Raw genomic sequence first — 22,497 nt, forward strand, 5'->3', positions numbered from 1 at the left:
CCCGGGGACGAGTTCAGACTTGGAAAGGTCACAGGAGGAAAATAATAATGAGGTGACAACCACATGAATCCCATCTTGGTAAGTCTTAGCAAATAAGCCTCACGTCCACGGCCCTGAAAGCTACAAATTGGCCAGGGTCAGGAGAGCTTACCAGACCTCAGGGATGGGGCCTTATCTGTGTTTCCCTGGACCCGTGACTTCACTGCCCTGAGGACACAGCTCCCAGCCCAGTCACCTTCTTGAGATGGGGTCGGGTTCAAATAAAGTAAGAGATGGGGAAATGTTTTTAAAAAAGCAAAAATCTGGGGCGCCTGGGTGGCGCAGTCGGTTGAGCATCTGACTCCTGGTTTCGGCTCAGGTTGTGATCTCAGGGTCGTGGGATCGAGCCTGGAATTGGGCTCCGAGCTCAGTGCGGAGTCTGTTGGGGACTTTCTCTCCCCCTCTGCCCCTCCCCTCTCTGCGTGCACTCTCTCTCTCTCAATAAATAAATCTTTTAAAAAAAAATTAAAATTAAAAAAAGCAAAAAAATCTCCTTTATAAGGAAAAACAAACCGTTGGAACAAAGTGAAGGGAGAAATAGGCAAAAAAAAAAAAAAAAAAGCATCCATCTTCACCTAAGATTTTTTTAAGCATACTAGAACATAAGAAAAATAGGTGACTTTTAAAACTTCACTTAGGATTCACTGATTCCAACTGTTCAGACTCCAGTAGCCCCAAACTTGCTGATCTAAGAGAGATGCTGGTTTGTTTGTAACCAAAACTTCCTTTGGATCAGTGGTTCTCAAGTGGGGCCCCACGGGGGGACAACTGGCAGTGTCTGAAGACGTTTCTGGTTGTCACTACTCAGGGAGGGGTGCACAGGCATCTATGGGCAGAGGCCAGGGATGCTGCTCACCATCTTACAGCACACAGGACAGCCCCACAACAGAGGATTATCTGACCCCAAATGTCAATAGTACTGAGGTCAAAAGCCTTCCTGTAGAGACAACCATGGGGTCACAGGCCCCAGCACTGGCTGGAGAAAGGGCCGCTGGGAAGAGTCCTGCGGTGTCCCTTGGTAGTCTTCTGCTCCTCCTCCTCACGCAGGTCATTTGTCTCCAACGTGGAAGCTGCTAAGAGCCTGTCCAGCACCGGTGGGGAAAGAGCAGACCCATGAGAGGCCACAAACCCCTTTAAAGAACGACAGCTGGAGCCGTAGAACAGACCGGGCCTCGGCTGCCGTGGGCCCGGAGCAGGAAGGTTTTGGGGTGAACAGTAAAGCAGGGTGAGAGGCGGAGGGGCTCTGGCCCGCATCACATTTTAAAAAAGAGTTTTTTCCGGAGGAAATTGAAACAACCGGGGAATCTGTTTGTAAATCCCTTTCTGTGAAACAGCATTAGCGACCTGTGAAAAGATGAGCACGGGGAAGTCTGTGAGGGCTCCCGATGGAAGTCAGAGGTCCAGGGAGGGGCTGCGGGGGAATGGCCACTGACCCAGCCCTGACACAGCGCTGGCTTGTACTCTGTGTCTATGAGTCTGTTTCTGTCTGTTGGTTGTGTCTTTCAGATTCCACATATCAGGGACACCTGGGTGGCTCAGTCAGTTGGGTGTCTGCCTTTGGCTCAGGTCGTGATCCCAGGGTCCTGAGATTGAGCCCTGCATCGGGCTCCCTGCTCGGTGGGGAGTCTGCTTCTCCCTCTCCCCTCTGCCTGCCGCTCCCCCCTGCTTGTGCTCTCTCTCTCTCAAATAAATAAATAAATAAAATCTTCAAAAACAATTAATTCCACATATAAGTGAAACCCATACGGTATTTGTCTTTCTCTGACTTATTTCACTCCACATAATACCCTCTAGCTCCATCCATGTTGTCACAAATGGGGAGATCTCATTCTTTTTTATGGCTGAGTAATATTCCATTGTGCATCTAGACCACGTCTTCTTTATCCATGCATTTATGGATGGATGCTTAGGCTGCTGCCAAATCTTGTCTGTTGTCAATAATGCTGCAGGGCAGGGCAGTGGGGGGATGGGCAAAGTAGGCCAAGGGGATTAAAAGGTACAAACGTCCGGGCATGAAAAGCGCAGCACAGAGAATACAGTCAATAATACTATAATAACTTTGTATGGAGCGGTGGCAACTACACTTATCGTGGTGACGTCAGAATTGTCAAGTCACCGTGTTGTATGCCTGAAACTCACTACATACGACAACTATACTTCAATAAATACATACGTACATACATAAAAGCTTAAGAACTATTTAAAAAACCTGCAGCCTCCTTGAGTTGGGAGGGAGGGTATTGAAAGAAGAGTATATCCATTATAAGTTTAGAAAACTCAAAATTCAAAATTTCAAACTTCAAATCTTCACAAAGTTCAAATCAGATTGAGAGGTTTGCTTCAAGAAGAGCCAAGAGAAGAGATCAGGTCCAGGAGCCAAGTGCACCGCTTGGCCCTGACGGACTCCCCGCCTGACCCTGCAGGGCCCCAGCTGCCTCTGAGGTCACCTGCCCAGAGTCACGGTGCCCGGGGCCCCTCGAGTCCTGTACTTGCTTTTCCTTTCTCCTCCGCTCTGCTCCGCAAAGCACAAAGCCATAGCCTCCGCAGGAGGAAGGCATGGTCCCAGCCTTTCCTTCTCATGACACAAAACACCTGAGCAAGCGGGCGAGGCCCACGTGTGCTCTGAGACCCGTGGAGGAAGCAGCTGCTCTGAGCAGGATCCCATGGGGAGAGGCTGGGGTCCTATCAGGCCATCCTTCCCGCTCTCTCACTGGGGCCCCCCCCGAGAAGGGCATATACTGAAGAAATCATAATTCTTGAGGGTCAAGGGTAGAATGCTACACAGTGGGGTGAAGGGTGCAGGCCCCATGACCTGCCTTCAGGAAATGCCATGCTCTGGCCACTGCGCCAACCTGCCCTGCACTGAGGACTGGTTCTGCAAGTGGGGATCCCAGTGTCAGCCTGGGACCTCAGAGAAGCCAGGGAAGGCAGCCCTTTGAACAAAGGGCCAATGTCACTGCAATAGTAACACCTCGCAATTAAGAGAAGCAGAAGCACCAACCTCGTGGCAAGGCAAGGTGCAGAAGAAACCTCTGGTGTGGGCCTGCGGCCCTGCCCGCCCCTCCCGCCCTCTCCCGAGGACACGTGCCCCTCCCAGCAGCCTTCCCTTTCCTTCCCCAGAGGAAGGCCACGCTCACCCTGAGCAGGAGGGTCTGCAGGTCTTCAGAGTGAGCCCACTGCTCAAAAACACCATCCAAGGTCTCCACGTACCAGGAGCCCCTCTTGGTATCCCTCCAGGAAACAAAGCCTGCAGAAGCAGAGAGGCTGAACTTTATTGGAGAGCCGCTAGCCACCCGCCACGTGCAGGCTGGAGCCACCTCTGGACTTGGGCCCATTCACATGTCCAGCAGGAGCAGCCCACATCTCTGTGCTCTGTTCCGGTCAGGACCTTACTTCACCCTCCCCACCACCTTGGGACTTTGGTTGTGATTCCTGCTTTCCCAGCAAGGAGAACAAGGCTCTGAGAAGTCATGTGACTCGCCCAAGGGCTAAGAAAGGAAGGAGACTAACGCTCCTCACACCTGCTATGTGCCAGGCACCATGCTCAGGGAGGCACTAACCACCTTGCGAATCCCCAGGGCGCCCCCTGAAGTGGGACTGCTATTCCCATTTTAAAGATGGGAAGACCGAGGCAGGACCAAGACAAGGGTGAGGCAAGTGAGGCGTACAAACCCACGAGCAGGTGCCCCCTTAAGTTCTGCATCCTAAGCGCCTCGCCTGCCTCACCCCGAGCTGAGGCTCAGAGAGGCGAAGCAACTTGCTCAGGGTCCCACAGATGGCAAGGGGCAGAGCTGAGACTCACCCCCACGCCTTTCCTTCGCAACACAGCTGCTTCTAGGGCAGACCGGGGGAGACCCGCCGGCTGGCAGGAGGAGCTCTCCTGATGCGCTCACCTGGGAAGGTAGAATAGGACACGAAGATGTCACTGGGCGTGGGCAAACTAGACACGGCGTCCGGCTGGTCAAAGGGGCCTGGGCCTTCCTGGAATGGGGCAGCGTCTGACTCCGGGTCACTGCCAGAGGTCCTGTCTTCAGGGGAAGCGCAGGCCACCTCAAACCCATGGTCTTTCTGCTCTGCAGGGACGAAAGACAGACACACCACTCATCACCGACACACACAGACCAAAGCTCCTGCTCCTCACTTCCTGGCGACATCCGGCCTGCCCCGGCCTGAGAGCGCCGGACCCCCTCTGGAGCCAGGGTGCCAGGGCTGAGCAAATATCCGCAAGAAACAGAAACCTAAGCTTTGCCTTTTTTTTTTTTTTTATTTGAGAGAGAGAGCGCACGCATGTGTGAGCAGGGGAGGGGCAGAGGGAGAGGGAGAGAGAATCTCAAGCAGACTCCCCACCGAGCGTGGAGCCCAACATGGGGCTCAAACCCACGACCCTGAGATCACGACCTGAGCCGAAATCCAGAGTTGGATGCTTAACCGACTGAGCCACCAGGAGTCCCCAGACCTTTACTTTTTACTATAACAAAAGTTTTACACATTCATTAGGTAAAATTTTACCTAATCACAATCTTTTTAAAAAGCCGTAAAAACAAGTTACAAGGTAACACCCAAGGGAACCAAAAACGGGTGTTCTGACAAAACCTTGCACAGCGATGTTCACAGCAGCATTATTCACAACAGACAAACGGTGGAGACAACCCGCGTCCACGACAGACGAATGGCCTGCACACATCCAGTGGAATTTCATTCTGGATTGAAAAGGAAGGAAGTGCCGGCCGCTGGTGCACTGTGGACGGGCGCTGGAAACATGCCGAGTGCAAGGACCGACGCCAAAGGCCACGTCTCTGGCTCCATATACATGAAAGACCCAGAATGGGCAGATCCACAGAGAAGAAAGCAGGCGAGTCATTGCCAAGGACTGAGAGGAGGCAGGCAAGGAGAGTGAGTGCTGATTGGTACGAAGCTTCTGTTCGGGGCGATGAGAAAGTTCTAGAATTAGGTCACAGGCATGTGTGCTCATGTACTCACTGCCACTGAACTGTATACTTTAAAATGGTTAAAATGGTCAACTTTATGTCATTAAAAAACAAGTGGCATTATTCGGTCTTGTTCTCAGGGGGGCAGCTTCTGTTAACAATCGGCGTGTTTGGGCGCCTGGGTGGCTCAGTTGGTTAAGCAACTGCCTTTGGCTCAGGTCATCATCCTGGAGTCCCAGGATCGAGTCCCGCATCGGGCTCCCTGCTCAGCAGGGAGACTGCTTCTCCCTCTGACCCTCTTCCCTCTCGTGCTCTCTCTCTCTATCTCATTCTCTCTCTCAAATAAATAAATAAAATCTTAAAAAAAAAAAAAAAACAATCGGTGTGTTTCCTTCCAGACATCTCTCGTCCCTCTGTCCATCATACGTCTGCTGAATGGGTCTTATTCTTCTGTCCTATCGTCTCTCCTGCCTCCCTCGTTATTTTGTTCTACTATATTACTCGTACTCGCAAAGCTATCTCAGATCCTTGTAGGAAATCAAAGAAGGCAGCAAACCAGAGGTCACAGGATCTGTGGAGATGTTTACACCCTCTGACCCTGTACTTTCCCCAGGAACTCATTCATGTGACATCAACACCCTCTATGTAAAGACATCTGTGGTCACGGGAGCCAAAAATTGGGTATCACCTCAACGGCTGACGTCAGGGAAATGGATTAGTGAGTGCCGATCACTAAAACGGAGCATTATAAAGCCCTCTGAACTAGCGGTGATGAGGACCGTAGCGATGTGAAGAAATGCTCACGGGCTAACGCAGGATGAGAAAAAGCGGACTGCCCGCGGGCCACCATCCACAGATAAGAGGCAGAAATGAGACCACTGTGTCAGGCTCGCAAGATGCTGGATGATTCCTGCACTCACATTTTCTGTCTTTTCGGTTTCAAAATCCGAATTCCCCCCAAAGCCGTGGCAGACCTGGAAACCAGAGGGGTCAGGGCAGGACTCCGGCCACCCACAGCTCTGCCACAGAGCCATCGGGGTGATGACATGGCGGGAGGTCTCCCGAGACGAGCCCCAGGGAATCACTGCAGGGTGCAATGGGCCACTCCAGACAGGAAGCAGCCACAAAGAGCTTCAGAAAAAGCAGACAGAGGGCAGAGTGGCCCAGAGGGTTCCTTAGGGAATGGTTTCTGGGGCAGGTCAATGTGACCCAGGCTCTGATGGGAGAGGGAAGAGTCCTGGTCGGGGAAGCAGCAGGTCAGGCAGACCCTGGGCAGGAGAGGAGGCGGGTTTCGTGGCTGGATCTGTGGTGGGAAACAGCAAGGAGGGAAGGAGGTCACAGTTCACCCAGGGAAGCTGGGGTCCCAACTGCAGGGGGCAGAGACGGGACAAGGATGGTTCTGGCAACCCCATATAATAGCCCCAACATCTACTGACCTCTCACCCCATACATCTAACTCAGAAACTCGGCAATTTGCCTTTGTTCTCACAGCTGACCTTCAGGGGCCAGGATTCTGCCCTCTGCGTGTTGCCTCTCAGCCCTGCTGCCTCTTCCATGGAGGGCCCCAAGCCTGCAAAGCCTGGGCTTTTGAGACGTGTGAGAGCTGGGCTGTTCCACTGCTTACTCGGGTCCCTGCTTCTGGTTGTTTTCTTGGCCGAGATTCCGGAATCTGCCCTGGGTGTCTGGGAATGACTTGAAGTGGAACAGGGGCCGGGACCTGAGATGTGGGTGGCCGGGTCGGGGCGCACTGTGGTGGGGGAAGCCGCAGGAATGGCCTAAGGAGACGGAGGGGGGCAGAGGGACCGCCTGGGGAAAGCAGAGAAGACACAGTGGGATCTGAGAGGGGAATACAAGAGCGAGAGAGAGAGAGAGAGAGAGAGAGAGGCAGACCAGGGATGCGAACTCCATCTCCATGTCCCCCTCATTCGACAACTCTGAGGTGAAAGCCTCGCCCTGCTTGTCTCCCTCTCTCTCTGTCCCTCCCCACCGCCCCCACGCTCTCGCTCTAAAATATATAAATAAATCTTAAAAAAAAAAAAGAATATGCTACAGGTTATGATCTCAGGGCCCTGGGAATGAGCCCTGCGTCAGGCTCTGCACTCAGCATGGAATCTGCTTGGGATTCTCTCTCCCTCTCCCTCTGTCCTTCCCCAACCCCCCGCTCGTGTTCTCTCTCTCTCTTAAAACAAATAAACAAACAAGAAAAAAAATATATATATATACAGTGTGTGTATATACATGTATATTTATGTTTATGTATATATACACACACGCATATTACTGAAATCTCCGGTACCTGGGCCCTTGGGAATTTAATTTAGCTCTGGCCTCCCTTTCTCTGCGACAGTGGAGAGAAGGTCTAATTGAGGGAGGTCAGGGGAGTGATAAGGAAAATGAAAGAGGTTTTTTTCCTCTCCTCTGCTTTGTGATTGCCAAGTCTCTGGAGTTGAAGCTGCCAGAGCTGAATGAGCCCCAGAGGCTCCCGCACCGTGAGCTGGAAGGCTCTTACCTCTACAGGCTGGACAAAGCTGAGACCTACTCGAGGCAGAGGCAGGTGCTGCCGTTCGGGCAAAGGGGCCATGTTTGGGACCCTCTGACTGCCCCCTGGGCACCAGGAGGGACTGAAGAGAGAAGGAGGCAGGGGCGGCTCCTCCCACTAGAGTCATCGGCAGGGAGACTGAGGACCTGCTTACCCCCACCACAGGCCTGGATGAAGAAGAGCTTGGGCTTCCCTCCCAAACTGGGGCAGCTGGCTCCATTGAAGATGTTCACAATTTTCTCGATGGACACAGGACATCCATCCGTGCCATAAACAGCCCCTGGGAACTGGCGGTGGCTGGCCTAGGAGACCAAAACTCCTGGTTACAAGACCAAGAAGCTGGGGTAGGAATCCAACACACTGTTCAGAGGTGCTGCGGGGCCAAGCATTTAGAAGGACCCAGCCAGGGGCACAAGCCTGACTTAGACAGAGGTTGGCTCTGGATGGGTCCTAGGCAGTCTCTATTCCAGAGGTCTCAGACTCATGTGCCTAAAACATTAGCCTAACTGGATAGCGCTGACCAGCTTCTTCTAGATTGGTGGTTCTCAAAGTGTGGTTCCCTGGACCAGTGGCATCAGCATCACCTAGGAACCTGTAAGGCATGCTGATTCCTGGGCTCCCCCGAGACCTAACTCAGAAACCCTGGTGGTAGGGCCCAGCGATACGGTCTTTCAGGAGCCTCTGATGCAGCTAAGCATTGAGAACCACTGCTCTAGATCAGTTCTTCTCAGACTTTCTGTATATGCGGACCCTGTCAAAGCGGAGGCTCCCTGGGAAGAGGTCTGGGGCAAGGCCTGAGAGTCTGAATTTCTCACGAGCTCCTGGTGAAGCCCATGCTGCCGGTCCAGGGGGTCACACCATGAATGAAAAGGGGGCAGTCCCTGCCTAGCTACCGGCCAGAGTTTCACTCTGTGAGGATGCGGCCTAGTAAGGCCAGACCATTGTGGTTTTTCAAGAGAAGCTGGAAATCCTGATTTCTCTGAGAAAGCTGCCACTTTTGAAAACACGGTGCAACCCCCATGGGGACTACAGGCCTCCAGCTTGGAGCCTCGGACCTGTCCAACCCTCACGTGAAAAGAGGGGGGACCTGAGGCCCAGGCAGTGGGAGGGGCTGGGCCACAATGACGCAGCACATTAGTGGCCAAGCCCAGAGCGGATCCCAGTGTCCGGACACCCAGGCAACGGCAAAGGGCCTGGGACAATGCCTAGCGGGGTGGAGGCAGGAGCTGGGAGCTCCTGTGTGCTGTGCCCGGCTCCGAATAAAATCCAGGGTAGGAGCTCTGTGGGCAGAATCTCCTCCCTGCCTTTCCCAGATGGCTTCTCCCAGGAACACAGCCCCACCCAGGAGGAGCATCCAACTCCTCAGAGGGCCGGGTGGCTCCCAGGAAGACAGCAAGGGATAGACAGGGCCCCCCGGCTCTTCCTGCAAGGCGAGGACACAGGAAGGGATGGGGCTCCGTCAGGGCCTCTCAGCTCAGCACTTGGGGGCAGCTACCCAAGGAGCGTCTACCTGACAGCCGTGAGAGAGGACAACCACCACGCAGCAGTCCAGGCCGCTGTGGTCCCGCTGCGCCAGCTCCACCAAAGCCTGGACCATTTGCTGCAAGAGAAAGTGGCAGGTGAGCCGGAGCACTGATGGATCGGGTCCCCACGCTGGGCCCGCCTGGGCAGAGCACCTCCCCTGCTCCCGGGGCCAACACTGCAGTAATGACCGTCGCAACTGTCACGAGAGCCACCGTTCTTGGACACCAGGTGCTGTGCTGGGGTACGGCAGGACGCCACCCCGCCCCTCCCCAACCTCTCCGTGGACAGCGACGCTACCTTGGCCTTCAGGTCACACTTCACCTCCACCGTGAAATGCAGTAAGCGGAAGCGTCGCTGCAGCTTTTCACAGTCGATATTGGAGCCGGTGCGGGCCGTGAGCCTCGACTTGAGGCAGAAGGTCACGTTGTTGATGATGAGGCAGTGGCCGCAGGGGTCTGCGTTCAGGGCGTACGCCTGCCCAAGCACAAGGACCAGTGTCAGCCGGGGTCTCGCGGCACCCCTCAGGAGAGAAGGCGAGCCCCTGGGCCCTGTGTCCCTTGGAATCCCCTCTCACAGCAGCCTGTTTTTTTTGTCACAGTACTTAACACGACTGAGACTGAGATATGTCTCTGTGTAACTAGCTTCTGCAAGGCTGATGGCTCCACAAGGGCTAGAAACACAAGGCGTCTGCTCCCCGGTACCCCGGCATGGAGCCCAGGGCCCGCACACGCGAGCGGGAGTGACTCCGTCCCACAGCCAATGCTCGTGGTCTGACCCCCTCCTGTGAGGTCTGACCCCCTGACTTCACAGACAAGGGAAGAGCAGGGAGGCTCGGACAGCCTGCTCCGGGAAGAGCTGTGTCAGCGTCAGGGAGCGGGACGGGGCCTGGGACCCTCCCGACAGCCGGGCTTGGTTCCCTGGGCTCCCGACACAGCTGCAGGGGGAAGGACCTGGGACGTGCAGAGCAGAAGAGCCCAAAGCCAAGGCAGCTGGCCCCAAGTCACAGGAAGACTCACCAAATCAGGATTTTGCTTGGAAATCTCCCGAGCACCTGGAGAGAGAGAGAGAGAGAGAAAGAGAGACAAGAAATGAATGCCTGGCCCAACAGGGGTGGGGCAAGGGTCTTTGAGTACAGAAGAGCAAGACTTCGGGAAACATGAGGGAGTGCTGGTGGGAGACTAGGGGCGCAGCCACCTTGCAGAACAGCTCAGAAGTCTCCAGTGAGGTTAAGCACACACCTACCCTCTGACCAGCAATTCCATTCCAGGGTATAGACCCAAGAGAAACGAGTGCAGTGAGCACAAAAAAACCTGGCCGTGGATGATCACTGAAGGCTTCTTCTTTTTTTTCCTTAAGGATTTTATTTATTTATCTGAGAGAGAGCACATGCGTGCACAAGTGGGGAGGAGGAACAGTGGCAGAGGGAGAGGGAGGAGCAGACTCCCCACCGAGCGCAGAGCCCGACACAGGGCTCGATCCCAGGACCTCAAGATCATGACCTGAAATGAAGTCAGATGCTTAACCAACTGAGCCACCCACGCACCCCACTGAAGCCTTATTCTTAATGCCTGGAACCAGAAACAACCCAAATGTTCATCAACAAGTTGATGGATAAACAATTTATGAAAAAAGCCATACAAGGGAACAGTCCACAGCCTGAAAACGTACAACACGGTGGATAAAACAAAACTTTATGCCAAGGAGAAGAAGCCAGAAGAGTATATGTGACATGATTCCATTCATATGAAATTCTAAAATAGAAAGGCATAAGGGAAGCTCTAGGGGAGCGGACGCTTCCTGTCTGTAGAACCCATGGAGCCCGGCACCCAGAAAGTCCTCAGCAAACATGTGCGGAGTGAATAAATGAGTAAAGGTGATCGTTTTTCCTTCGGTGTCAAATGAGTTTTCATTTCGATTAGCAAGAAGTCCACTGACCACCAGCCTATAAGCTGGGAGGACCTTTTTTCTTCTTAAACAAAGAGAACTTGGTGGCTCTCTCTGAGTTGCAATGCAAGGTGAGCTGCACTGGAGCCTATTCTCCTGATCCCACAATGGTGACATTCACGGCTCACAGAGGGCCAGGACCCCTTGCTGGGAACTACTCTCTCAAGAGTTTTAAAGCCACGCCAGAAAAGCATTCACATCCCCCTTTTTTTTTTAAAGTAACTTTTGGTTTGTTTGTTTAAGATTTTATCTATTCATTTGACAGAGAGAGACACAGCGAGAGAGGGAACACAAGCAGGGGGAGTGGGAGAGGGAGAAGCAGGCTTCCCGCGGAGCACAGAGCCCGATGCAGGGCTCGATCCCAGGACCCTGGGATCATGACCTGAGCCGAAGGCAGATGCCTAACGACTGAGCCACCCAGGCGCCCCTCACATCCCATTTTTTAATCGGAAATAGTTTTACCTGCCTGAAGAATCCTATAATTCACAGCCTCAAATCTGGAACTATTGCTCATTTCCAAAATCCCACTGCACCTCAACAATATAACTATTATCCACAACTGAAGAATTCTTTCATTCCCCAAATTAGTAGTATCGATCCACAAAGTGAGAGAGGGACATCATCAAAGTAGCACAATAAGAGTTTTCTACCGCCTTCCCCGACAATGAACACCCATTTTGACAATCATCCACAAATTAGACTGCCTTTGTGGAAGTCCAGGAATCGAGCAGAGAAGTTCCAAAACGCTGCTGGTGCAAGGTAATCCAAGATTAGATGCACTGAAGAAGCCAGTCAGCAAGGACTGGAGGGGGTGACTCCTCCTTCAAATGCAAAGCCAACACATGACTTCAGGAAACATGAGAAATCAAGGAAATAGGACACCACCAAAGGAGCAAAATAATTTTCCAGAAACTGACCCCCGAGAAATAGAAACCTGCAATGTGTCGGATAAAGAATTCAAAATTGCTGTCTCAAGCTACAAGAGTATACACAAAAAAGGTTCAACAACATCAGGAAAATAATACATGAACAAAAGAGATAGAAATCATAAAAAAGAACCAAACAGAAATTCTGGAGCTGAAGGATGCCATGAATGAAATTAAAAATGCAACAGACAGCACCAACATCAGACTCCATCACGCAGAAGAAAGAATCTGCGAAGTAGAAGACAAGTCATTTGAAATTATCGGCAGAGAAAAACGAGAAAAGAACAAAGACGAAGAAAGCCTACATGAACTATGAGTTATCTTGAAAAGAAACATCTATGCGTTATTGGGGTCCCAGAAGAAGGAAGAAAGGGAAAAAGGGGCAGTAGGCTTATTTAGAAAAATAATGGCTGAGAACTTCCCACACCTGGGGAGAGATCTGGACATCCAAGGTCATTAACTTCATAGGTCCAACTACCCACCAACCACTCTCTTGGTACTCACAGACATCACTGAATCGTCCAGAACCACTGTCCACTGGCCTGGGCACCTCTGGTCTGAGAACCTCTGGCCTGAGCTTGGCTGGCCAGAGCTGCTCAGGCCCCAGCACCACTGGAGAGAGTTTTCCCGGAGTCGGCTTTAATGGACCCGTCTTCCCTCTGAGATCCTCTGGTGTGAGGCCCATTGGTCCAAGCACCACAGGCATGAGGTTCAGGGGTCTGACAGCCTCTGGTTTCTGCTTTTGTGCTTGCCGACTCGTTCTCAGGAATGAAGCCAGCGCATCCTGGTCTGTGTCCTCTAAGCAGGAGATGAACAAAGGAAGGGCCTGACTCCCTCGGGTCTCTAGATCTATGACCAGCTGCCTGGCCTGATCACTCCGAGACCCCGAGCCTGCATGCTGTTTGGAAAGAAAGACATGGCACTGTTATCCACACAATGTCCTGTGACTCTCATTTTGTCCCTCCCCCCCCCCATTTCCCATCTAGCCTAGGTCTAAACAATCGGTCACGGGGGCAAAACTTGAGCCTGCAGTTACACTGAGTGTGTGCCACTTGCCAGCCTTCACTTACCTATTTTTAAAGATTTTATTTATTTATTTGAGAGAAAGAGAGAGCACAAGCAGGGGGAGCGGCAGGCAGAGGGAGAGGGAGAAGCAGGCTCCCCACCAAGCAGGGTAGCCAACACAGGGCTCTATCCCAGGACCCTGGGATCACGAGCTGAGCCGAAGGCAGACGCCTAACCGACTGAGCCACCCAGGCGCCCTGCTTATCTATTCATTATTTTGGAGGCATCTCCTATGAGCCCAGCATTGCTAAGTGCTGAAAATACAGCAGTGAACATTATTAGTCCTCAAGAAGCAGACATCTAGTGGGAGTTGCAAACAGACAAATCAACAGTGACACACCAAAGACAGAAGTGTCAGGTGGGAAAGTACATGGGCCTTAGGAGGGTCCAGGGTAATCCAATTCAGCCCTGGGAAGCCAGGGAGGTCTCCAGGAGGGGATGTCTTTACTGAGACCCCAGGGAACATTAGGGAAGTGAAGAGTGAATTCAGAGAAATGAGAAATGTAAGCTGGAATGGGAAACAGTCATGAGGGATGAGGCCTTTGTGTGGTCATGCCAAGAAAGCTGTGAGTAGCAACTGAGGAGTTTTAGGAAAGTGACAGAGTCAGATCTGCCTTTTAGAAAAATCATCCTAGGGGCAGGGTGGACAACAGAAGGGAGTGAGCCACAGCCAGATCAGGTGGTGGCAAAGACGGTACAGCAGGAATGGAGAAGTGAGTGGACACACCAGAAAAATCAAGAAGGAGAATGCACAGGATTTGGGCACTCATCAGGTGGACTGTAAAGTGCAGGAATGGTTGAGGTTAACGGGTGTCAGGATGGTGGGGCTGGTCACTGACACTGGGAAAAGGAAGAAACTGTTTATCTGCTCATCCTTTCAGACCCAGCTCTGGCCAAGTTCCTCAGGGTCCACAGGGATAAGACACCATCCTGGCCTCAAATATCCTACAGCAGCACTGTCCAAGGGAACTTTCTACGATGATGGAAATATTCTTCACCTGCGCTGACCAAGATGGCAGGCATTAACCAACATGGCTACTGAGCACTGGGGTCCTACAACTGAGGAACTGAATTTTCTATTTTGTTTAATACTAATTACTTCAGATTTACACTTAAATAGCCACAGGTGGCTAATGCTACTATACTGAAAAGCACAGACCTATAATGTCACTGAAAAGATAATCCTCACTAACAAAACAACTAGCCTTTCTCTCAACATTTATGGAACACTCACAGTAAGACAGACACTGTGTTAAATGTATCATTTCATCTAGTCCCCCTCAACAACCTTAAGGGGTTAAATTACAATTATCCCCACTTTACAGATGAGGGAAACTGAGTCCCAGAAAGGCACTGCAACTTGCTAATATGTAACAAAGCCAGGATGAGGACCCAGATCCATGTGGCTCAGCCAAACCAGGTGTGGCAAAATGGCGGCCTTGTCGTTCGTGTGACCTTCTTTTAAAAATCTCAATTTGTTGCTAACATTTAAAATCAGGGAATTTAACATCAAAATCAGGACTTACAGCTTCTCTTTAAAAATCTGGCAACCCAGGGCCAGCATTCTGGAATGACCATATGAGCTGGAGCTGGGCGGCTGCCCACTGCAGCGCCCACCCATTGGGCCTCGGTGGGCATTCGATTTTGTATCCGAAGGCAAGGATACGGCCTCAAACAATTTCCACTCCTCAGTATAGGCCACAGAGCAGATGCTCATGAGACTTTTTTAATATTATTATTCATTGGTAATTTTTCATTATGACCCTTATCCTATTTAAAGACTTCTTCACTAGGTCAGGCCAAGCTCCGGGATGATGGAGAAAACGGACACTCGGTCTGCAAGCAGTCCCCAGGGCAGTGGCCAGAGGCCTCCTGAAAGCCAAACACACCTGCTGGTAGGAAATACCTCCCAGACCCCTCCTTACCTCAGAGGCCTGTGGTGAGAGCCAAGTAAGACATGAAGCTGCTTTTAAAAGAGAACCTCGCATGTTTATTTTCTCCATTACCTGCACCAGACCCCTCATCTCCAAAACCCCTTAGGAAACATAAACTTCGCATAGGAGGGGCCGAACAAAGTGGGCAGGGCACAGCCAGCTAGGCCCGGACTCTGTGCCTGACCTTAACAGTTTCACATCCATTTGCTCATTTGGTTCTCACGCTACTACTGTTGTCCCCAGTTCACAGTCCAGGAAACTAAGGCTCAAAGACGATCAGTGACTTAGCGGGGGACACAGAGCCAGGCGGTGTGACCCACCCCCTCCAGCTGAGTGCCCTGAACCTCCCACGCTAGAAGGCCGGACACAGGCCTAGTTCCCGGGCAGAAACACAGTGCTGCAGCAGCCAACAGTGCATGCTGGGTGGTGCAGGGCGTGGAATCGCTCTAGCCAACCCTGGAAGAGGTGTTCGGGATCGCACGGTTCCGCTGGACGATCTAGTGGGCTCAACGCCGTGAGGGAAAAGGGGGTTCCCACACGATGGTTCCCCAAAGGGGATGGGTACGGGGGGCACAGACCGGGAGTGGAGAGCGGGAGCTCGGCCTTTAAGTCATGCTGTGGTTTCAGTAACCCTCTCCGCGCGGCCTCGCTGACCCCATCTGGGACGTGAAGTCTGCGCGCGGCGCGGGGAACTGGGCGCACCTGAATGTCCTCGATCATGGCGGGCGTAAAGAGCTGGCGGGACAGCAGAACGTCCCAGAGCGAGGCCACCTGCAGCTCGCGGACCAGCCGCACCCGGCATCGCCGCAGGAGCTGCCGGTCGGCCTCGTCCATGGCGGCCAGACGACGGAGACCCGGGCGGCCTCGGTCCGCTTCCGGGCCTCGGCCGCGGCGCCCCGCCCGCCGCCCAGGACCCGCCATCGCGTTGAGCCCCGCCCCCGCACCGCCCCTCGGCCCCGCCCCCGCACCACCTCGGCCCCAGCGGCTCTGCCTCCGCGGCCCGCCCCCAGGACACACCCCCGCGTCGCTGCTCCGCCCCACCCCCAGAGCGCACTCTTAGTCCGCGCCGCCAATCCCTAGCCAGAAGGCACCGCCACTCGGCTTTTACAAAAACTCGGAGGCGGTCACACTGCTGGTAAGAGGGGCACCCATGCCATGGTCTGTCCCGCCCCATTCAAGCCCCTCCCGGCTATGGTGTCCTCTAGCCCCCTCCCTGTCGGTAACAAAACCATAATTCTCTTGCCCCCGCCCCGTGCCCAGATGTCGTCGTTTACTGTTCCAGACTCTCCTGTCTCACCCAACCAAGCCCACATTTCACGGTCTTAAATCCCCCTCTTCCCTCCCTCCCACCCTAGCTCCTCCTACAAGGAAAAAAAAAAAACTGGCAGAAATCTACTCCTCTGAACTCCCAATTTGTACAGCTCACTTCCACATTTCAAAAATAATTGCTCCTGTTTATTGAGCATTTGCTAAGTCTCAGCCATTGCGCTAGTCACTTTACATTATGTTATCTCACTTGTCCTTGACTACAATCCTACCAAAGGAATACCAAAAAGTGTTCTTTTCCCCCATCTTGCAGATGGGGCTCAAGGAAGTGGTCTCCGTTCAAGGTCCCAGAGGTAGTGAGTGGCACAAGGCAGCCAAAATTTAAACCGGAACCTGACTCAAGTCCACCTTAGAATCCATTCTCCTGAGCATCAAAACCTCAGCCCCATTCATTCATTTATTCCACAAATATTTAAGATCCTGCCTGTGCTGAGGTCCGAGAAGATCCAGGTGAACAAAACAGAAGACCCTGCCCTTAGAAGCTTACATTCCCGTGGGAGGAGACAGACGATGAACAATATAAAGAAATAAAGGATACAGTGTGTTGGTGATAAATGCAAAGGAAATTTTTTTTAAATAATAAAAACAGGGCGGGGGGGGATATGAAATCTCTTTCTTTATATCCCCAAGGAACCTATATCATTGGCTCAATGAAAGTTTACTTGATTCACCTGTGACTTTCCCCCTCCCTCCCCGCCACACACACGCATCCCTTTCTCGTGCTGAGGGCAGTCCCTGGCACATTCTATGGCGGAGCTCGCTTTAGTAAATAAGTTTAGGAGTCCTGGATTCTCTAGGCCTTGGGCAAGTCCCTGCCCCTCTCTGGGCCTCAGTCTCCCCATCGGTATAAGGAGGAGTCGGACTAGAAAGGCTCCCTAAGGTCCCGTCCAACTCTGACGCTCTAGGATTCTATGAATAGGGTTAAAGAGAACAGGGACCAGCGATTGCTTCCCCACCCTAGCTACTGTTACTAGACGAGGGCCATCTCCTGGTACGAGTGGAAACTCCTCCCTGAATCGGGGAGGTCTTTGGGGCATCCCATCATGCATCGCGACTTTGCCTCTCTAGGAGGCACGTTTTGGCCTCTTTGGTCACGATCATCCCTTTGGATCCAGCCAAAGAGCGCGCCTCGTTCCTATGGCAACCGCGCCAGGTCCACGCGCAGACGGCGGGTAGCAAGGGTCAAAACAGATTCGCAAAGTAGAAGTCTTCGACCCGTTCAGTCCGCGCCTTCGGTGAGCCGAGCCTTTAAGTGTCACGTGACCCGTCCCGCTCGTCCCCGCCCCTCTCCCCGCCCGAGGTCCCGGCTAGCGCTAGTGCGGACCGGAGGCTCCCGGCCCGGCGGACTAACTGGAGCACGGACGCTGCAGCCGGTTGGGCCGGTGCCCTTTCCCGGTAACTCCCTCCCGGCGTGACGCGCGGAGACGCGGACGCGGCGGGGCCGGGCAGGCTCGGGGATCTCCCGTCAGTTCCTCCTCGTTCCCGGTTCCCCCGGGCCCGGGGAAAACCGGGAGCCGGCAGGGCCGGGCCCAGGGCTCTCGGTGGGCGGCGGGGAAGGCGGCCGTCTCCTGGAGGGTTGCGACCTCCGGCGGGAGCTCAGACCCGGAGCGTGCCTCCTGGAGCCGCTGCCCTGACCAGGGGATACTGCCCGCGGGCGGTAGCCTACCTGTTGGGCAGGTGGTTTCCTGCCCCGAGGCCGGCACACTCGAGCTCGAGACTGCCAGCCAAAGAACTTCACAGCCCCCCCGCCTCTTGGGCTGCTCACTGGAGGCGACTGACACGGTGGAATAAGGCAGCGATTGCACTGCGTGATAGACAAAAATAATAAGTATCACTTTCTGACTGTTGACCCTATGTTCAGTAAATCCTTTACATACATTTAACTCCCTTGCTGATCCTTTCAAGGTGGTATTATTCACCTCCATTTATGAATGACACTGAGGCTTAGCAAGTTTAAGTAACTTGCCCAAGGTCATAAAGTGGTGGAGGACAGATCCCAATATGAGTCTGTTTCCAGAGCCTGTGTGCTTAAGCAGTAGCTACCTCACCTTCCCGAGTTTTAGCGCCCTGTACGTGTTTTATAGGGCGGAATAGGTTATAGGTTGCCTTAACGAGGAAGAAACTGAATTGTTTTAGGATATTTGTTCAGCATGCATGCAGTCCTAAAAATTGGCAATCAAATGAGTCAATTTCGTGAGCACTCCCAGGCACTATTTAGACTTCCGCTTGTCAAAATCCACCGCTGTTAACAGCTTTGCCTTCCTTAAGTAAGGTGTCACATTAGACACTTGAACCTTAAAACTTTAGTAATTCATGAAAAGTCAGGATAAATATGACCCTTGAAAATTCACCGTATGTTGGCACAAAGGTCATAATTCTGGACTGTAAATTCCGTGCAATACAGCACTACCTTGTTGATTAACCAACCAGGATTGTTTCCGAACCCACAGTGCATTCAGTTACTGCACTCACCAGACATGGATCTTTAACGTTTGAAGACCCTGCCTGGTCTACAGCCTTTGCCATTAATCGCCCTTCACGTGGAAAACTAAATTTTTTCTCCCAAGTTTTTCCTCATCTTTGGTCTCCATTTATAATAACCATATTGCTCATGGTTAAAGAGCATCCTCCCTATTTTCTTGGTCCAGTGGGTGTGGTGAGAATAGAATTGGGGTACACAATGTCATAACCGTTTTTTTTTTTAAGAGTATCTCACTTTCCTACTTGTACTTATTTAACACCAAGAACGTCACAACTATTGAATTTCATAGTTTTGCACCTGGCAAATCTTATGATCTCATGCATTTATTTAGCCTGTACTTAGTGAAGTGTTCTTAAGCCACATATCTTTAAGCTTAAAGTATTATTGTCAGAATAAGTAAAACAGTGTATTTAAGATGTAGTTGCCTTGATTTTCCTATGTATGTTTTCCCACATTTGCTTATTATTTCTTCATCTCATTCATTTTCAGTCATTTCTAGAGCTTTTCTAATCCAAGGAGTCTGGAAAGTTGCTGTTAATTCTTACTGCTCATCTTTTCATCTATAATAGTTCTTATGTATGATATATTCAAAAATAGTAGCAAGATTGTTGATTTTAAAAGACCTGGTCAAACAGATTGACACTTTTCCTGCCAAATAGCATTTGTTTGTTTGTTTTATTTTTCATCTATATATCTAATCCCTTTATCTAAAAAGCAAGACTGTCCAGGTTTCTACCACTGAAACTTACTGCTTCTTCGATCATTTCAGCTCTGGAAAGGAAGAGAAATGGAAGTGAAAAAGTTGAGCATTTCCTGGCAGTTCTTGATAGTTCTGGTTCTGATCCTGCAAATTCTGTCTGCGTTGGATTTTGACCCATACAGAGTCCTAGGGGTCAGCCGAACAGCCAGTCAGGCTGATATTAAAAAGGCTTATAAGAAGCTCGCCCGGGAATGGTAGGTGAAACAAAGAAATAGCAGTTTAATATAAGCTAAGCAGTTTTAGTAGGGGAATGAAGCCTAAATTATGGTTAGCTTTTATTTATCTCTGTTTCTATAAATATATGTATCTGTCTAAAATATTTTATTGGGGAGAACTAATGTTCATGTTATTCTTTAATTTTTAGTGATGAGATCCAAAGCCTGTGTTGCTCTGAAACCCCCTTTTAAGAATTCTTTGGCCTAAAGGATTACCCTAGGTGCTGCTAGCGTATTTAATGTTAAAGTCAAAGGGAGCTTTAGTTTTAAAATATATATGTAAATAATCAACCATAGATCAGCTAACCATCCCCACGATGTGTTATTCATAAAGTAACTATGAGTGTCATTGCTGAAGGGAACACCCTCCAATCCTGTGTTCTAAATTATTAATATTAAGCTTTCAAGAAAATTTAGAGTAAGAGCTTTTTGCCCTCAATTTTACAATATTTAGGAACTGAGTACATTACTCTTAAAAATCATCCTATAGAAAAATCGTGATTTTTACCTAGATAGGTTTTGTATTTGCTAAAGAGTATACAAGTGTTTGTGAATTAGCAGGATAGCAATAAATTTAAAACTTACGGACAGACATCGTCAGTTTTTTCCCCCAGTGCTTTGGACATGCCAAAGAGGTAGAAGTATCTGGATCATATAGCTAGAGGGGAGCAGCAGGAGGGGAAAAGATGGGAAGGGCACAGGTGACTAGAAGTTGGGGGAGCCAGTCATAGGTAATAAAAGCAGGTTTGGGATGAGACCGATCATTGCACACATACTGCGTGCTAGGCTCCAGGTTCTATGCTTTGTATCTTATTTACGCCTTATAATTCCCTATGAGGGAGATATGCTGTCCCTCTTTTACCTGTGGGGAAATCTAGGCTCACTGTTATTAAGTATTACTTCTGGGCTCCATAGCTTGACCTTCTGCACCAATAGGTAGTTTATTGCTTTTTTTACTTTCTAATCACATACGCGTCTGAGCAGACGTAAGAGTGAGTGGGTTAGTGTTGGGGCGGGCAGGAAGTTAGGCAGGAGCAAAGCTGCCACATGCAGATGACATTGCAGGCTGTGCATGACTCTGCCTGACACCATTATTCTTCAGTGAAGGATGTAACTTAGTTTTAAGCTGGTTGCGATAAAGGTAAAATATAGTTTAAATTATAATGTTTTGAATTCATAAATATTTTAAACCAAACTCCAATCACAGAGAATCCAGAATTCGATACTAAAAATACAATCTGATTATGTGTGGCCCCTTTCCAGGGGTTCTCTTTACAGTAAAATTGCTTTCCACGTCGTTTCAAACTCTTGCCTCTTTATATTTAAAGCAAAATACATAAATCTGCAATAAATCCATAAGGTAGCAACATTCTTTTGGACAGGGTACTGGCCTTTGGAAACATTTTAAAAGCAGAAATGATCGCTTGAGTATGTGGGATTTATTAAAATGTACAGCTTTGACTTTTCTGTCTTCCAGAGCTGAAAAGGGTGTTATGCTATTAATTAAATGAGTCATATGCTTCTCTTCCTTAATTAGATTCTCTCTAGGAGTCATTCATCACCTTAGAAATATAGAGAGTATCATCCAGGGAAAGTCTAAAATTTTACTTCACCTTTGTATTTTCACTGTGTTATTCCTTGTTGCTTTTTTGGCTATGGCAGTGTTTTATCCCTAAAATCATTGGTTTCACTTCGTGATGGCTTCATATGCACTGAAGGTAGCCAGTTTGACTTTTCGGAATGAACTGCAGCTGGGGGAAGTGGTTAATCATTGAATTGGGTTTGTAACTCTCCTCTGCTAGGTTTTACTACTAAGTAATGTTTCTTAAGCTTCTCAAGAGCTTTCCCCTTCTTTGGTGAAACCATTTCAAGTCACTTTTTTCTCTCAGGAAAGCTATGTTTCTCTCCTAATAATTAAGTTTTAACATAGGTGCCTTTCTTTTGTCGTCTACATTGGCGAAATAAACACCCTCACATCCCAAGAAAGAGGCGTCCTAAAATTTGATCGGAAACAAATGGGTATAACATGGTCAGTCACTGGAACAGTAAAACGATTTGTCTACGACTTTTCTGTATTACTTTTTCTACAGCCAGTAGGTACCAAGGACAGTATTTTCTTCATTTCCAGGTTTAAAGGACGTGTATCATATTGCGGTTGGTGACATGTTTCCTACACACTGAAAATAGTACTGGGCAGTTCTTTCCTAGAGCTGGATTTATCCTTTTTTCTACATGTTTGCCACCTTGTGGTAGTGTCCTGCAATTAGGAAAATATCCCTTATAACCTGAAACTGTCTTGTGGCTTCCTCCCTGTTCTCTGGCCTTGGTTTTGTCTGCGTCAGGATCTGTGGTTCTAACCCAGCCACCCTCACAGCCCTCTCCTTGGTTTGGTCTCCTCAAAAGCCCCTTCCAGTCCTTCCCCTACCACATTCTGTATGTTAAATCTTCATTTGTGTGAATGCATCATTTCTCTCTTTTCAGCCTAAGTTTGAATATTTAAAACACTTTTTTTTTGTCATCCAGAAACATGCTTTGGAACCACCATCTTGTTTCCTTAAGTCATACGATTTTCATTATACCCAGCTGACATTTTTTTCTCACTAATATCCATAATGAGAACTAAATAGTTAAGGGAGGAATGATGTCTAAATTCAACAGCCAGCCATTTTCAGTTTATTTTTAGAGAAATCAGAATATGTGGTATAATTCATTCAAACATGTTCCTGCCAGCTGATCAAGTCATAAATTTTCTTTATTCCAATGTACTTGGTGCTGTTTTTAGTAGTCATTTGCTTCCAGGTGGATTGTTTCTCTT

General features: G+C 50.2%; 2 protein-coding genes across 5 annotated transcripts in view; one reads left to right on the forward strand and one right to left on the reverse strand.

Moving 5' to 3' along the window:
* Positions 1–429: 429 nt before the first annotated feature.
* Positions 430–15,818, reverse strand: CASP9 (caspase 9). The gene is given in 10 exon segments (XM_027570952.2): positions 430–1,340; positions 1,342–1,383; positions 3,177–3,286; positions 3,933–4,112; positions 7,661–7,808; positions 9,017–9,106; positions 9,328–9,504; positions 10,047–10,081; positions 12,405–12,798; positions 15,602–15,818. Coding segments are annotated over 10 exon segments (1,356 nt in total). The 5' UTR covers positions 15,734–15,818; the 3' UTR covers positions 430–1,292.
* Positions 15,819–17,381: 1,563 nt separating this feature from the next.
* DNAJC16 (DnaJ heat shock protein family (Hsp40) member C16) overlaps positions 17,382–22,497 on the forward strand; it is a 39,610-nt gene continuing 34,494 nt past the window's right edge. Inside the window, exons 1-2 of one of the 4 annotated variants that reach the window (XM_027621453.1) lie at positions 17,382–17,460; positions 19,477–19,661. In XM_027621453.1, coding sequence (XP_027477254.1) covers positions 19,495–19,661 — 167 coding nt within the window. In that variant the 5' untranslated portion in view covers positions 17,382–17,460; positions 19,477–19,494. Of the gene's footprint in view, positions 17,461–17,514; positions 17,621–19,476; positions 19,662–22,497 lie in introns of those variants that run through there. The other 3 variants (XM_027621443.1, XM_027621471.1, XM_027621462.1) reach the window with 3 other exon arrangements.

The sequence above is a fragment of the Zalophus californianus genome, chromosome 4, assembly GCF_009762305.2.
Source record: "Zalophus californianus isolate mZalCal1 chromosome 4, mZalCal1.pri.v2, whole genome shotgun sequence".
Classification (NCBI taxonomy): Eukaryota; Metazoa; Chordata; class Mammalia; order Carnivora; family Otariidae; genus Zalophus; species Zalophus californianus.